The sequence below is a fragment of the Chroicocephalus ridibundus genome, chromosome 3 (assembly GCF_963924245.1).
Source record: "Chroicocephalus ridibundus chromosome 3, bChrRid1.1, whole genome shotgun sequence".
NCBI lineage: Eukaryota > Metazoa > Chordata > Aves > Charadriiformes > Laridae > Chroicocephalus > Chroicocephalus ridibundus.
The window spans coordinates 16,310,782-16,327,617 of record NC_086286.1 but is presented as its reverse complement, the minus strand read 5'-3'; the positions used below and the strand labels follow the sequence as shown (position 1 = coordinate 16,327,617).

The following is a 16,836-nucleotide window of genomic DNA, read 5'->3' as shown; positions in this document are numbered from 1 at the left end:
TACCCAGAGCAGGATGTTCAGTCAAGTACCATTCCCAAACAACCTCTGCCTAGACCTGAGGACGAGAGAGATGATAACGTCACTAATATCCTGCTAGAAGGGCCCTTACCTAGTGAAAGGCTGGCATTAGACCGCCAGCAGTTTTACTAGCACCACAGAAATCCATCCAAATAAGAACAACCCGATTAGTAAACAAACAAATGGCTGGAAGGCAAATGTGACATTTCTCCCTTTATAATTTCCTACACATACCAAAAATCCTTACACCAGAGAGAAGTGGTGAGGGAAGTAATAATGAGACCAGGAACAGCTCCACGCTGTCAAAACTAGACTTGTCAGAAGCTGTTGAATGTCTTTGTCACGTAACACTTGATGAGACAGCCAGGAGCTCATTTTCTTTGGCCATAATATTTCAGATTTCCTGAAAGAAAAAAAAAAGGCCTACAGAGTGACATCATCAATCAGGTCATGCTCCTCGTCACTGCTCCAAGTGATCTTTTTAAGTTAGCAGGCACTTTTAACTCCAGCTTATGAAGAAAAGGGTCTCAAAATTGCTTAGTTCTTTAAAGTCCTGCAAAAACAGGGCCCAGATTGAAGACTGATCCTAATCAGTGCCCCAACTGAACAAAGTCTGAAGCATTTCATCCCTGTCAGGCATCAAGGGGTCCACAAAGCCCTTAAGAACCACAGGAAACCAAGCTTCACTGGATTTTTTTTTTTTTTTCCAATCGTTTTGCTAAATAGGTGAAGGCAAGCCCAGGAAGGAAACACAACACAGTTTCTGGCTTTTGCAGAATGGTACCGCAACCTCACAGCTTACGTTTCTCTGCTAAAATAGGGGTGATTAACCAGCTAGCCTTTTCCCACGTCAGTGCTATAGCCTTCCCAGTCACCTCTTCCTCATACCTGGCAATTGTGTCCTGAACTGCAGCTTCACCGCTTCCTCACCTGTTAATCCAATGATGATCTGCTGTTTCCTACAGCTCTGGCAGAAATCTGAAGAGACAAGTTTGCCCTGTAAGAATAAGCCTGTGTCAGCTGACCATAGCCATCCCCAGAGCCCAGTGTAATGCTACCTTTTCTAACAGAGACGCAAGATACATATGCCATTCCAAAAGTTCTTTTGAACACCCATAGAAAGCATAATTAAGATGCTTCTTCAATCCAGAAGCGCATCACCCAACCTCTTCATCTTCCCAAAGCTGTGTTTTGCTGAAATGGCAGTCAGCAGCTTTAATGAAGTACTTCAATTTTGGGTACACCTACATTGCAACTACAGGATGAGATCAGAGCATGGGTAATGTAAAGTCTAATAGGGCTAACATCAGGCAAAAGCCATAGCACCACTGCTAGCCCAAGCTGCAGCCCAAGTTTCAGCCCAAACTGCAGCCTAAGAGCAGAAATTCAGAGGTCTCCAAAAGCACACAGTGGAGTCTGTTGCACAGTGTAATTTCCTTGCTACCTTCTTCGCCTAAGACAGCATAGGCATAAATTCACTGTAGAGGCACATTTTGCTGTGCCAGCCATGCCTTGTTTGGGAAACCAAGGCTACTGCACTAATACAAAACAACATTTAACACCAAATAGCAATGTCTTCTCAGTTGCTAGCCGTACTGTAACCAATCATCTTGTTCCCTACAGATAAGTTATCAGTATTCACACACAAAGCGCCTCAAGGAGGAGCAGTCAAAATTTACAGGCTAAACTCTCCCACAGAGTCATTAAGGTGATACAGAAGGGAACAGCACGTAGGCAAAGAGCAATCCAACATCTACTGTTTTAAAGCTGCAGTGGACTTGCTTAAGCCTTATAGGCTTTTAATGAATTCACCTCAATAGTGTTTTTCAAATCGTAGACTTTGGAGAAAGTAATCTTTAACACCTCACAATCTAACATTCTACCAAAATGAAGAGATCTTAATACAAGTTAGAATAGGCCCCTCAGGCTCCATTGCACCAATGTAACAGTCCCCTCACCTCAGTTCTTCAGCCACAGCTTATGAAGTTGACCAGCCGTTAGCAGAAGGCTTCTCCCTAAGATTTGCACGTAAAGAAAAAAGGTCACAGAATTCCAGATACACAAATTCCCAGTTCCTCAATTCCCAAGCCATTTCAGAACCTAAAACTTCACATTTCTCGCAGAAGGTGGAGTTTTGCTTAGCTTGCTGTCTTTTCACAGACAGGGAAAGACATTTGGCATCCATAGTTCCATTAAACGAGCAATTTCCTGTTTTTGTTTTTTATCGGGAGTAAATTGAAGGCTTTCAAGAGCCCAAGTGGTATGCACGAAGCTTTACTTAGCACCTTCCAAAATCAACAGCACACTCTTTTGCCACATATTCATAGAGATACTCATCAACAGCTTGTCACTGTGCTGTAGAAACACAATGATTTAGTCAACGTAGCGAATGGAAGACACGTTACATCATTCAGTTGACAAACTCCATGAAAATTACTCAGAAAGAACAGCACGTATCAATTCAGGACAAAACATACTTTATTGTACTGTAATGTCGTAAGTACAAGAAAAGTACTGCAGAGAACCATGCTAACGGGGCTTTTAGGTCTGTGAAGGACAGAAGTACAAGATAATGGGGTACTACTGTACTCAGTGCAAAAACTGATTCATTTGAGGCACAAGTACACTATTGTTTAAGCAGCTTGATTCAAGCACAGCTCTGGTATGTGATCTACTCTGTTTTCTTTCTACGTGACAATTCTATAATAAAGCTACTTTTACATGAAATAGGCAGTAGATTCAAGTCAGGGGTGTCCAAATTGCCACTTGGCAACGAAAACAATTAAGAAAAATACTCTGCATAGTCACCCTCCACATTTTAGTTTCAGATATGGAGCTGTGGCTAGTGAAGAAAAACTACTCTGAAAGGTCAAAGCCCAGATCTGTTTGGTTGGGTGGTGGTGGGGGGTGTTCCCCCCTCTTGTACCTCTGTGGGTGACTTATTTCACGTTGACCACAATTTTCCAATAAAAAAAAAATAAACTTGTATCTCTGATAAGGAATCATACATATCTAACATTCAAATTAATTTCAGCCCTTGAGATCTTAACTTATGGCTTAAGACACAATGAAAGTGTTTGGGCACCCTTGAGTTAAGTTAATGAAGAGCATTTTTGCTAAAGAGGCAAGCAAGATCACCATTTTAAACAGAGCTGACCTCTACAAGAAAAAAGCAGGAATCCAAGTCACTAGTTACTACTAGGCTGACATGTACTGCTGCCCAGAAAGATAAAAATGTAACATCACAATGAAAAGGTTCAACAAAGTTGAAAGATTAAGGTTTCAACACCAGAAGCAGCATTTGAAAACAAGCTGTTTAAGTTAATCTTTTCAAGAGATGCAGATTGCATAACTCTAGGCATGAACAAACATGCTGGCAATCTTCTCCTTTTACACAGCAGCTGTGTTTAACATAGGAAGTTCTGGGTTTAAAGAAAGCTACTTGAAGAAGAATTAAGATTTGCAATTGCCCATCTACTTAATGAGATTAGTAGAGAAACGAAAAAAAAATTACTACTGAAACAGTAGTTTCCTCAGGGGATCCCTATCATTACAAACACAGCTTCTGATTTGTAAGCAACGCAAGACTAAACAGACAACTATTATTTTATATTATTACTATGCTTATAAGTTACATCAGTTAAAATTAAAAAAAGCCAAGCAGTTTTGCCCTATTTCAAGAATAGTTTCCAATCAACACCAGTTTACATGGTGAATGGGACTTCACAAATAAACAAGGAATGGTGACATCTTTGGGTCAAGAACGACAAGAAATAATGGGCTCTGTGCTACCAATCAACCTCAACAAGAATATGGCACAAGGGCCAGCCCAAGCTGTACCAACACTGAACCTTTAGCACTCGGCACAAATTCGGATCTCTTTACTTTAGCTAGCAAATCAGGTGAAAAGACTGGGTAAAAAAAAACCCTAACTAAAAACGTAAGCCAAAAATTGGAATATACTTTTAAAAAAACATCTGTAGTTTTAAAATAACTTTATGCTGACATCAGTTTGTGCAAACTAAAAAAAAAACTCATTGATTTCTCTCTAACAAAAGACAAATCCCCCAAATACTTTCCTTTTAGCCCATTGTATCTGTAGATACAATCTCAAATCTAACAGATGTAAATGCAAGAGAGAAAAAGTTACAGCATCTGCACAACATTCTTTCTACAAACAGCTGCTGGAGGGAAAGTGAAATATAAAAGGAATAAAGAAAGGAAGGTTCCATCTGAAATACTCTCACAATCTTTCCCACTCTGTAGTCCATGAATCCGACTCTGATGCTAAGGTGACAGTGTATGTAAGCAGATTTTTTTGTTGATTTTATTATTTTTGAGTTTCAATTGAAGAGAACCTGCAAAGAGACTCAAGTCTCTTCAGGAATTGTCGGATGGAACATGCTCCTCAAATCCTTCACTCTCTCGGACCAACGCTCTTTCCAGGATAACACGGCCTTCCTTGTAGCGCTGGCTGTCTTCAGTGGCAAATTCATAGATCCAACCCAGTTTGCTGTTGCAGTTCTTGCAGCTCACGTCTCGAACCATGTGGCGGCCAGTGAGCATGACCCGATCCTGAACTTCACTGTATTGCAGATTTACCACCTGATACAAACACACAGGGGACAAGAATAGAAAGGATTAGTCTGCCTAGAGCAAAGCTTGCTAATAATGTGCATGACTATCAACATTTTAAAAGTAAAAGGCCTGTGCCACTGCACATGAACTGACAACTGCAGTGTAATAAGTCAACATTCTTTGAAAATCTCCTGCTTGAGAAGGTAACACTTTAGAGACGTGCTTCTCAGGGATGTATAACCCTTACTGTTTAACTGAGAGACATGAAATGCTATCAAAAGACGTATGAAAGTGCCGAGCTGTGTTCAACTTTGGTGAGAAACTCCTGGTGAACAGCTTGTAAACTAACTGATATTAATCCGCTTGTAATATATGTAACCCATTTCTGTAACTGATGTGATCACTTATTCCCAGAAATCAGAACCAAAATATTAAAAGAGGTACTTCTTTAAAAATCTTGGGGTGCTTTTGAAATAATAATCTAAAAAAAAAAAAAAGGAAGGCTCAGTGGCTGAGAGCATAGGCATTAAACATTCACCTTTCTTTGTGTGCTATCTCATTTAAAATACACTTTTAACTTGTTTAGGCAGCAATACCACAGAACCAGGATGTATAATTCTGGTTGAATTAAACGTTGATGTCAGAACTATATCCAAACTGCTAATATGCAGAAGGATTCTAAAAGACGGGGCTGCACTGCTTTCTCAGCTTTCCACATGACTGTGCTTGCTCTCTCTGCTTCAGATGTAAGGCTTCTGACTGCAGAAATGTAAAAATCAAATTTCTGTGATTAAACCCCACTATGTAACACAAGAAAAATTTTAACCCCAGGATCCAGTGCTTATTGGATGAGAAAGAAATCAGATGCACAACTCAGACTAACGCTCACATGTAAATACTACTGATATGATTCAGCATACCAAAAATCCCAAGGCCAAGCACAGTTAACTGAAGACATTACTGATGCCTTTATCAACTCTGCCAATGGCCAAATGGCTTTCAAGAAAAAACCCAAACCAAAAGACACCAACGATTACATGATCAAGGTCTTTGTGAGAAAGCAAAGGACGATTACTGTTTTTCAATGAGTCTGATGGACAAATCTATATAGAAGAGTTAATAAATAAATGCTACAATTCACTCAGAGTTATGACTTTCGTATTTCAATCTGTTGAATTAAATCAAATTTCATCAATTAAAAAAAAAAAATTAACTAACTCAGAGCATTATTGCCCATAAAGGAGACTGTGGTTACCTAAAGTTGCCAAACTACTGTTAACTTAAATGCATTTTAGAAATTAAACAGAATATTATCTAGACTTTTTTTTTTTCACTGAGTAGAAATACAAATGCCTTTGGAACTCTCTGATAGACAAAAAGATACTCTCACAGTGAATTTGAGTTTCTTTTTACAGGTATCTCAAAGTTAAAACTCCATGCATTTTGGCATGATATCTCTCTATATACAGTCCTCTTTACAGTCTTTTAGTACTGCAGATAAACTAATTTAGATAGCTTACCATCAACAGTAAATGCCTAATTTGACTTCAAAGACAACTGAATAGAATAAAATAAAAATAAAAGAATTACAATAGCAATTACACAACACTTCAACCAAGAAGTTTTTGGATTTTGATGACAGAGTCATATCCCACAAACTCATTTTTCAAAAGCAAATAGTCGTTTCCCCATAGCTTCTTACCAACCTTGTTAAAAAGAAAGGCTCTTCCCGTGGCCCCTGTAAAACGAGTGGAGATGAGTTCAGAACGATTGGTCAGAATCGTGTCGCAGTTTGCACAGGAGAACAGGCGAGTGCCACCAATATGATCCAGAAAAATTCTTCCCATTTTTAGAACTTACGTAAGTTTATACTCAAGACCTGAAAGCAAAAAGAAAGATCACGTACATGTAAAAAAAGCATTGCAGAAAAAAAAAAACCACAACCCAAACCAAAAAAAACCAACCACCACACCCTATATATATGGCAGAATATTCTGCAAACCAATTCAGCTAATGATTGCAGAGGGCTTTCTTTCATAGATGAATTACTGAACTTACAGACTGCATTCATCCTTTATCAAGACAAGTTCTTTCCCAAAGTGACCATCTAACCAATAAGATGACATACCTAGATACAAACTAATTACATTAAAGAAGCAAAACAAGCAAACTATGAACTGAAACCTTTAAAATATAGTTCAGACATTTGCAGACCACTATTGGACCCTACAGTTCTCAAACTCAAAAATCTTCTACTTCTTTCCTATTTTCTTTTCCTTTTTAATACAATACTGAAATTCCATTCTAGTATATTCCCAACGACTCACCCATCTTAGTCAGCACTGGGAAATGAAACACTGAGAAGTACATTGAGTCACCAAGACAATTATAGTTTAATTTTCCCAAGTCAGCCCCCCTTTTTTAAATATATGTTTATTTTGTCACTTCCCTTAGCTTTGCACAATTTATGAAAGGCAGCCACACACCAACACCATCCAGGATGCTTCTGTCTTCTAGTATAGCAGACTGGGATACTGTATTTGACTTGACACTGACTGGTTTCATATACATAACATAGGAAAGGTTTGGATGCTCTTTCACATAATAAACAATCCGCTCAGTCTTTACACCACACAGTTTTATATACAAACATTTAAAGCTGTCAAATCTAAATGCAAAATACAGTGTCATCTACCCAAGCTATTTCCAAAGCATCATCACTAAAGCACCTGAGCAACTCCAACGAGCAGAAAAAAAAAAGCTTAGAAAGTTGAGAGCAGATCTGCATACCTGATAAATAAACCTCTTCACTCCTTGGGAAAATTAAAGTATCTCACCAACTTTATACCAACTAACATAAATTACTCAAAGTTAAGGAGCAAGTAGGCGCAGAACATATCAGACAGCTGAAAATTCAAATCACAAAGGATAAGATACCTTGACAAAAGAATTAAATGATGATGTTATTTCCATTTCAACCACAGAAAAGTTTTATGACTAAGCATCTATAGTTAAACAAGTTAAATATACCTCCATTTATGAGGTGGAATCAGAAAAGAGTATTGTCTTGCTTTTTCCACGCGCAGCAATGAAAAGTAAATCTGACACACTACAATATTAACGTTGTGTGGGTTTTACTTTTCAGAGCAGGAGACAGCGTGCCGTTCAGATAGAAATTAATCAAATTTTGTGCTCATCAAGTTGAATATTATATGTCAAACGCCTTTAAAAAGCGCAAATACCCAAATTAAACCAATTTCACGTTTTAGGGGATCAGTTTCTTAAAGCTTACTCTGACATGCACAAAGCACACACAAAATTTTAAACACCATTTTTACATGTAAAAATCATAAGTCATCCTGATTTTTTTTTCAACTATTTCACCACTTTGTTTTCTTTCAATGTGTGGCAATAAAAAGCGTTCCTAGTATTGAACAGAGTGATTTTATCCAAGTTCCTTACATTTAGGTTTTTCTAATCACTATTGTATCCCATCTGAAGGATACATAAAAATTCAAAGCACTGGAATGACTCCTTCTGTTAAAGGTGGTATAATACCCCTTTCTCTTCTTGAAAGGATAAATAACACAGGTGTTGAGTTCGACAAAAATATGTCAAAGACTTAGCTGAGTGTAGGGGTGTGACTCCAATCAAAATAACAGGAAGCATTTTCCATCCATTTCTCTAAGCATTATACCTTTCTAATATGCCTCTATATTTCCTAGCAAGTGAGGGCAAGAGGAAAAAAAAAATCAAAACGTGCATAGTGACAGCATGAAGGAAAATCAACAAACAGTAAGTGTGAATAAACAAGTATCAGTCAAAGTCTCCAACCAGAAGAAACCACAAATACAAGCAATAAAAGCAATTGTGACAGATATGCCCATAAGGCAGTTGGCCTAGCTCCACATGCCATCCTTACTAATTTTGGATAATGTTATTTTTGTGTTGATTGTATTGTGGATTAAAAACAATTAACCGATCATAAGTTACTATAAATGTGGAATCAACATCCAAAGGGATGTAAAATATTCTTTCAGGGTAAACACAATGCTCCCCCTGCCAGTATTTTTAGAAGCTAACATAAAACAAATCAAAAGAGGTCCCTCTTACCAAGAGCAACACAAACACTAAGCTTGATAAGTGACAAGCACAGATCCATTACACAGACTAACTGTGCAAAGTATGCCACTTTGAAAAATATGCATCTGAACACTTAAAATGCAAATACCTCACCTATCTAAATACATAATTCACGTTACTGCATCCAGAAAAGCAGTAACCCAAAGTCACTAAAGCCAAAATTTAAATACTTTAGATGAAAGCACGACCGTAATTCTTAGAAGCAAGGTAGAAGTCAAAGCAACGTACAAACGTATTACTTCTGGATATGGCATTATGCATGGATTGAAGTGTTGAGTCCTGAAGATACTGAACACCAAAAAATGCACAAAGAAATATGTTCAAAGACTTAAGGCTGAAAAACCTGCCTAAAATACAAGGCCCAAAATTTTCATTTACTTATATCACCCCAAAAAGCTGAAAGTAACCTCATCAAGTGTCTAAACGAGAAAGAAACTACCAATAAGACGTGGTTCCCAAGGGAAAGACAAAGCGAGATTCATTTGATGGTAGCATAAAGCTGTGAGAATTCAGACTAAAGTTACAGCAGAATCTAATAAACCAACTAGTACCGGAATGATTTTCTTCAGAATACAGCGCTTAAGAAAACACATATTCTTGAAACAAATAAATACACATTTAAAAATTTAGAAAATTAAATTCTACAATCTGCATTATAACTATCAAAATAGTCTAGATTTCAAGTATGTTTTTTTAAGAAACTGCTAAAATAATGTAATCCTACTAGAATGTCTAATAGTTTAAAATAACCTCTATGCTTAACTGCCCCTGATAGATTTCATTTAAAATAGACAGCAGCCTACAACTGTCATTAGCTCTCAGTTTTGATTGCTACAGGATTTCAATGGACCCATAAGGGTCCGGATGAAGTGCTGTAAAACCTTACATTAGTCTTTATATTACTGCTCACAGTAGTAAAAAGTAGGAAAAAAGTTACAAAATGACTGCTGGTAAGGCAGCTTTCAAATGCCACATTTGATCATGAATTTTCTAAATAACCTAACACTGAACTTTTGCTTTTTCCTCTCATATAAGGTAGAGAAGTTAATTTCATCTTGGGACCACTTCACACACTCCCCTCCTCTTCCACCCCCCCCAAGCTAAAAACATAGTATTCACTTATAAGACCAATTCAGAAGGTACTTGCTGTGGATAAAGACTGTTCTCTCCTTATAGAAGGATCCTGAATCCTGTAGGGTATACTCATTGTACCCAGAAGCACAACAGAACAAGGGAAAACAATTTTCCATTGCTCATATCCCTTACATACCAAAGTGGTGTGTACAAAGTCACCCAAGATAACTGTGTAATTTTTTTTTTCCTATAGTTTTCACTTCCCATGTAAAAGGAGTGGGCGTCTATTTATGTTCACACATACATAAATGATCTGAAAAAAGCCACTTATAGGCAGCTTTTACAGGCAGTGGGAGGGCGCTCTCAAATGAAGAGAAGTTAAAGAATTGTGAAATATTAAAGCATTTCTAAAGCCTAAGATCCTCCAATTAGGGGGAGGAAAATGCAAGAGGTGCACTTACCCATTCATTCACTCTCTACATTTGCAGAGAACAGTGAAAATAATTTCCATTGGTTCAGAGAGCCAGTCAAGTTCCCTATCACTATTCACAACCCCAGAAACTGACACTACCATATCACACCAATTCCAGCACGCTACTAGCAGAATTTTCAGAAGCAGTGGACAGGAATCTTAGTTATTCACAAAACCAAATGCTGAGGAAAGAACAGAGATTTTTTTTGGCCCACGATTTCACCTTTAAAATCAGCTAAGCAGTCTTTGTTGGATACGTGTCAGTGATGAGTCCTGGCGATCCTGCCCCCAGGCAAACTACCAAACACAAGTCATAATATTAAATTAATGGCTCCAATGTAAAAAAGGCAGACTTATTTACCTTCATTAATGGGATATAAAGTATTTACCACTTGTCAAATCTACACAGGTCAAAGAGACAGGTACTTCTATGAACTAAGAGATGATGCCTCTGTTATTTAGTTGGCATCCGGATCACCACTATCAACCTGCATTCTTGAGACGACCTTCAGCAGAACAGTCAATGATAGCTCTTACCATTACTAGCTAGTAAGGCTTGCTGACAGTGCATTATTTTGACAGTACAAACCTTCATACAACTTTCTTAGTCATCCTGTGAAACATTTCCTGCCTGCATGCTTCTCCCAGTGAGTGCATGGACAGACGGGAAACACAAGTACCGTGGCTGTGTGCTATAACGTGCATTCCTAGAGCAGTGTGCTCCCAAACTTCCACCTGTCTTTCAGTGTTGATTTTGGCAACACTGAGCAACAGCTGTCAAAGAGCTGACATTCAACAGCTTAAATCTGACCATTATCTGCACACATAGCTGAAACCACCTGAAGCACTACATGCTTGGTATCTGTACTACCTAATCTGCCTACCTTCACAAGCAATAAAGAACAAAAAAGTAACACAGAGAGTTATTTATTAACACTTTTAAAACTAACAGTCAGTATTTTCTTGTCCCAGAGTGCATCTCTTGAAGACACAGGACCATCAGCGTTTGGGAGAGCCAGCAGGCACTTTTTATATACACACTGGACTGTGGATATTTCAGGAGCCTCAGTGTTGCTTCAGCACCATCTACTGCATCTCAGATCTACAACAGAAAACAGCTGCTAGTTAAAGGATAAAAAACTATGACAGCCTCTCTTTTGCCATTTCACTGACTAAAAACATTTTCCTTTGTACGGTGAGCCAACATGCACTCTCTCCCCCTTGAAAAAGGGCCGTGCATTTCCCTAGGCAGAATAGGACATTCTTAAGATGTACTTACTCTGGAACCAGGCTTAAACTTCATCTTCACATCTCAGGAGCCCAGCTTAAGCTTCCTCTTCTCATCTTAGAGATGGACAAAAGAGGGAAAAAAATACTTAGCACAGCTACACAAGACGACACGTTAAAGAATCACTGGGTAAGCAAAAAAAATAAAACTTGCTTCTTACCTTCCCAGGTTTCTGCTGCTCACAAGTGGGGGTGCATCTGAAAATATACACGCGGTCAGTCTCTTAGGAGGTCTGAGATTCAACCGTCTGCCACTGACTTCTGCGACTGTTGAAGTAAGCAGGGCCCAGCCTCTGGCCTCTGCCTGTATGTACAATTCGTTATCAGAAAGCACCACACGTAGCCAAATGTGAGGAAAGAAAGTGAACTGTAACAGTATGCTATGCTCATTAGAACCATCCAGATACTGTAGCAAACTGTACAAAGAAGTTAATACAGTCAAATGACTGAAGAGGCTTTGGCAAAGTGATGAAAGCTGTGCCCAGATGCAGCGCACAGCACCAGTCTAGAACAAGCTGCCTCACAGGATGAAACTGCATTTTTAGAAGTTACACTGGTCTAATTTTCTATTGCAAGTTACAGTAGTATTAATTTTCTATTGCAAACTGGCTTTATTTCCAGGTAAGGTGAGAACGTCACATTGGGATACTGGCATTTAAATACATTAACAGAACATTATATTGGTGTATGCAATAATACAGGGTAGTTTGTTTCAAGTTTACAGAGAGCAGAGCCATACAGATGGGTGCTTGTTTCTAATACAGCCCCCATATCGCAGCGTCTCCCACACAGTAACTTACACCCTCACAATACTCCTGCTAGATAACATTCAAAAGTATTAGCTTACAAATGGTATCAAACTCAAATTAACTCTTTCACGCTACTACACAAAGAATCCGGAAGCAGCAAATATTCCTGTGTGTCTGTTTCTTTTCTCCCCTTCCTTTTGCTCCTTCCCTTCCCGCCTCCCCTTTCCCTTACCTAAGGGAGGAAAAGGATCACCTTTTTCTCTCTTAACTCCTCAAATGTTTTTAAGAAAGCTGTATTTCCTGGTTTTGTAATAAATTTATTCTTACACTAATTAAGATGAGAAAACTTTTGCCTATTAATCCATTCTGCAACTTCCAGAAAGCTAAACTAATTCAGATTTTCATTCAGGTTTTCATTAATTTTAGTGCTGAAGTGATACAAATCTTTACCTGAAGGCACCATTGATTTCATGAGACATAATAAAAATAATAAATAAACTTTAAAGAAATGGTGAAAAGACAATGATAATCCAAACTTCCATACAAAGTACCTCCACCTGGCAGAAAGGGTGCTAATACGCTTAGGGCATCTCACCAAGAAATTTTTATATTAACTAGGAAACTCCTAAATGCAGGTAAAGGCTCCAAAATTAGAGAGCCTTGCTACCAAACATCCACAGTGTACAGGCACTCCCTCTACACACTTAACAAGATATATTTAAATTAAATCTTGCTTAAGGGAATTACGTATTTAGGCAAGAGCTGAGCAACTCAAGATTTCAACATAGGTCAAATGATAGTAAACAAACATGAACCAATGACCTAACTTGGACAACATAACTTCAAGCTTGTGATGACTACCAGCAGAGGGAATTCTAAATATATATATATAAAAATATATACATAACTTGTGTGCTTGTGTACAACTCTCGGTCTGTCAGATGACAAGTAACAAATCTCATCTGTTCTTGTTATCTTCTCTACTGGGCTATGAGGTGCAATTTCTTTTGTCCTCACACACTTGGCAGCCACATCTGAAACTCACTCATCATTATTATTAAAATCTATATATAAACAATTAGATCTCCATTCTGTAAGTTAAGTACTTCCATAACTACGGAAGTGAAAGCAGCAGATGACAGATGCCTCCAAATAATATTTCTAAAGACTAACATTAGAAAAAGAGAGTAACACTTAAAAATGGACAGTTCCGTTTGTCACAAACATTACTTGAGTTCAGCTATCTGGAACGAGTCTATAGATAACAGGTTTATACATAGCTGTTATGTAGCTATATATAGAGCTGTATAGCTCTCTCTATATATAGAGAGCTATATAGCTCTACAGCTGAACCAGCTGCATGAGGGAATCTGTACAACCTCAGAGCAAGCTCCCCTCACTTTCTACCATCAGTCACGAGCATGAGTTACGCTAACAGTTAATCTATTGCCATTAGTTGTTGGCATCAAGAGTTGCCCTGTGACACCTACCACTTTGAGAAGATCCGTGGCCTGTGCTTCCCTCTCACAGGACTTTCGTACTTGCTCTGTTACTCCCTCAGTCTAACCCTAACACAGTGTTAACTGTTTAAAGAGGATAAAGAAAAATAATTTATTAAGTTATATTAGTCCAAAACACAGCTTTTACTCTGAAATAAGCACGTTGGATTAATCTAATCTGTATCTGCTGGCACAGTATGGCCGAGGTCTGCACACAGAGTCACAAATGAACAGACAGATGACAGTCTGCATTCCTTTTTGCTTTGACTAGAACCTTTTCCAGAGCAGAAAAAAAAGCGCTTGCCAAATTATTTCGGTTCCCCGGGAATCCATACTTCCACGGGCAAAACACGACCTGCGAGCTGACAGGCGAAGCCGGCTGAATTGCTGAGAGAGCCGCCAGCACAGCCTCCATCAGCAAACAACCCCCATCGCTGCGCTCCGGACACCCGGCCTCCCCTCAGAGACACCCACCGGCCCGGGACACGGGGTGGGGGGGGTGCACTCGGGGCTGCTTCGGCGGCGGGCGAGTCTTTGGGGCTGGCGACCGGGGGGGGGGGGGGGGGGGGGGGGGGGGGAAGGGAACGGGACACGGACAGCCGGGACCCACGGAGGCGAGGTGATCGATCCCCCGAGCGCCGGCAGCCGCCACGGCCCGGGACCCCCTTAATCACGCTGAGGGAAGGGGCGGGGGGCGGCGATCCCCCACCCCACGCGTGCGCGGTGGGGCGGCGCGCGCCGCGGCCGTTGCCCCCGCGCCGCCGCCGCCGCTCCACACAAAGCCCCGCGCGGGGGCGGGCCCCAGCTGAGCGCCGTCACGGGGGCGCGCGCAGCCAACCGCCGCCGGGCTCGGCCCCCGGCGCCGCCGCCGGGCGCTGCCGGCAGCGCAGGCAACTTGACAACAAACAGGAGGAAACAGCTGACGGGAGGCCCCGCCGCCGCCACCACCGCCGCCGCCGTGAGGGGCACCTGGGCCGACCACCGCTCCCCCGAGCGGCCCTGCCGTCCCCACTCACGGCTAACCCCCCCATCCCGTTCGTGCGGTGTGTGGAGACACGACGCGGGGTGGGGGGGTGGGCCAGGCACGGCTCCTTGTCCCCCACCACACACACCCGGGGCCCCACACAGGAACCGACTCGAAAAGTTGCCACCGCCCCGCCGGGGAGGGGAACCGCCGGCGGCGGTGCCGGGCCGGGGGAGGAAGTTGTGGCCGCGACGAGGAGGGGGTGCTCGGTGCCGGCCCTGGGCGGAGGGCCGGGCAGGAAGGCTGGGCGGCGCTGGGAGACGCTGACGGAGGAGAGGACGGGGTGGGGTGGCGGGGGAGGCCGGCGCTTTGTCGCGGCGCCGGGCCGCAGCGGGGCAAGCAGGGCCGGCGCTTCCCCCCTCCGCGTCGCCGGGGCCGAAGCGGCTCGCCCGGGGTTCCGCCGCGGCCCGAGAGACACGGTGCTGCGGCCCGGAGCGGCGACAGCCACCACCCTCCCCAGCCGCCGGCGACCCGCCCCGGCCTCCCTGGACATTGCGGGGCGCGGCGCGGCCCCCCGCCCGGTTACCTGGCGCAGGGGAGCGCTGGCAGCGGCGGCGGCTCCGTGCCCGGTGCCTTCCCCCCGCCCTCCACAGCCCCGACGCTCCGGCTCGGCGGCGCGGCTCCGCCCCCTCGAGGCCCCGCCCCTGTCGCACGTCAATCAGCGCTGCCGAGGCTCCGCCCCCGCCGCCTCACGCCCCGCCCGCGGTCGCCTCACGGGCGCGCCCGCCGCAGCGGCGGCGGGTCAGGGTGCGGTTCTCAGCGTTGCGGAGACGGGTGGCAGCGCTCTGTCGTTCCTTGTCTGTCAAGTACCCTTTTGTACAGCCGCCGCTCCCCGGCCCGGTGCCCTCCGCTGCCCGCATCTGCCTGCCAGACCCCCTCCCCGCCTCTCAGAAGCTCCCAGGCCTGCTCTCTCCCCAGGGACTCGGCCTGCCCTGGCGGTGAGCTTCACCAGTGCCGCAGACCCTGTGAGGGTTTGAGGAGGGAAAAGGCGCTGAGATGTCCGTCAGCTACATCCCCAGCTCCGTGAAGCTGTGACTGACCCATGTTTCAGGCCGCTCAAGTTGAAACCTGCGTGGATACCTTAAACGTTGCCCGTGGCAGAGTTGAAAGATTGGGGAAGAAAGAGGTAAAAGTGTTTGTGGCCCTTCTTGGCCATTGGTTGCAAGCATTGTTGATTCCCTGCCAGTTTTAATGGCTCAGTGCTCGCACACAGGTTGCATCCTTGGCAAATAAACAGTAGTCCTGGCCAAAATACAATGGAAAAAAATCCTTTTGAGCTGTTGGTTATGAAAAAGACATGAACAGGGGTGGGGTTTTCCTTCTATGGGGCAAGCCATGCCAATTTAAGGATTTCTGTTCTAATAATATCACCTCCATGGTAGAGAGTGTATTTTTCATGTACAGTGATTTCCTGGGTCTATCTGTGTGGTATCATCAGAGGAGCTGCGGTAATTGCAGGAAGGAATGACTCGGCAGGACTCTTCTGTCATCTCATATCAAAGGCAAAGGGACATCTCTGTGAACGTACGGCAGGCAGCACGTACTTACATGCTCAGCTGTTCTTCAGCTTGTGTCTTCTTGCATGGGTTCTTTTTTTGACTGTTAGAAATAGGTAGGTAGAGGGGGACACAACTGCCTGCATGAGGGTAGGCAGTCAGGGGTGGCTCAACATCGATATGTTAAGAGCTGCTGTTTGCTTTGGGCAGACCTCGAAAAAATTGCATCTCTTCAGTATGGTCAGCTCTGGCTTGATCCTGAACAGAGCTGAGCATTGACATTTCTCATTGACCTGTCTTCACCCTCTCTTTAGATCATGCAAAGGAAGCAAAAAGCATTGGAGCAGTCTGTCAGACAGCAATAACCTCTTAGTTAATGGCAGGGGGACAACAGAAGTACTAGGAATAGTGGAAGGAAACCATAAAGGCTATGCCTGGGGTTCCATTTAACACCAGCAAATGGAGGAAATAACTGGTCTAACATGCCCTGTTTGCC

General features: G+C 42.6%; 1 protein-coding gene across 6 annotated transcripts; it reads right to left on the bottom strand.

Annotated features, from left to right (window-relative positions):
- Nucleotides 1-2,474: 2,474 nt before the first annotated feature.
- Nucleotides 2,475-15,487, bottom strand: YPEL5 (yippee like 5). 6 transcript variants are annotated; one of them, XM_063328142.1, is made up of 7 exons: nucleotides 15,371-15,471; nucleotides 13,812-13,904; nucleotides 11,734-11,876; nucleotides 11,565-11,629; nucleotides 11,236-11,387; nucleotides 6,303-6,475; nucleotides 2,475-4,623 (listed from the first exon to the last, which is right to left on the bottom strand). In XM_063328142.1, the coding sequence occupies exons 6-7, from the start codon at nucleotides 6,441-6,443 to the stop codon at nucleotides 4,399-4,401; spliced, it is 366 nt and encodes a 121-aa protein (XP_063184212.1). In that variant the 5' UTR covers nucleotides 6,444-6,475; nucleotides 11,236-11,387; nucleotides 11,565-11,629; nucleotides 11,734-11,876; nucleotides 13,812-13,904; nucleotides 15,371-15,471; the 3' UTR covers nucleotides 2,475-4,398. The 6 variants fall into 6 exon arrangements, with proteins under 6 accessions (XP_063184212.1, XP_063184214.1, XP_063184213.1 ...); XM_063328144.1 differs by lacking the exon at nucleotides 13,812-13,904 and having other exon boundaries at nucleotides 11,734-11,770; nucleotides 15,371-15,487; XM_063328143.1 differs by lacking the exon at nucleotides 13,812-13,904 and having other exon boundaries at nucleotides 15,371-15,486.
- Nucleotides 15,488-16,836: the final 1,349 nt, after the last annotated feature.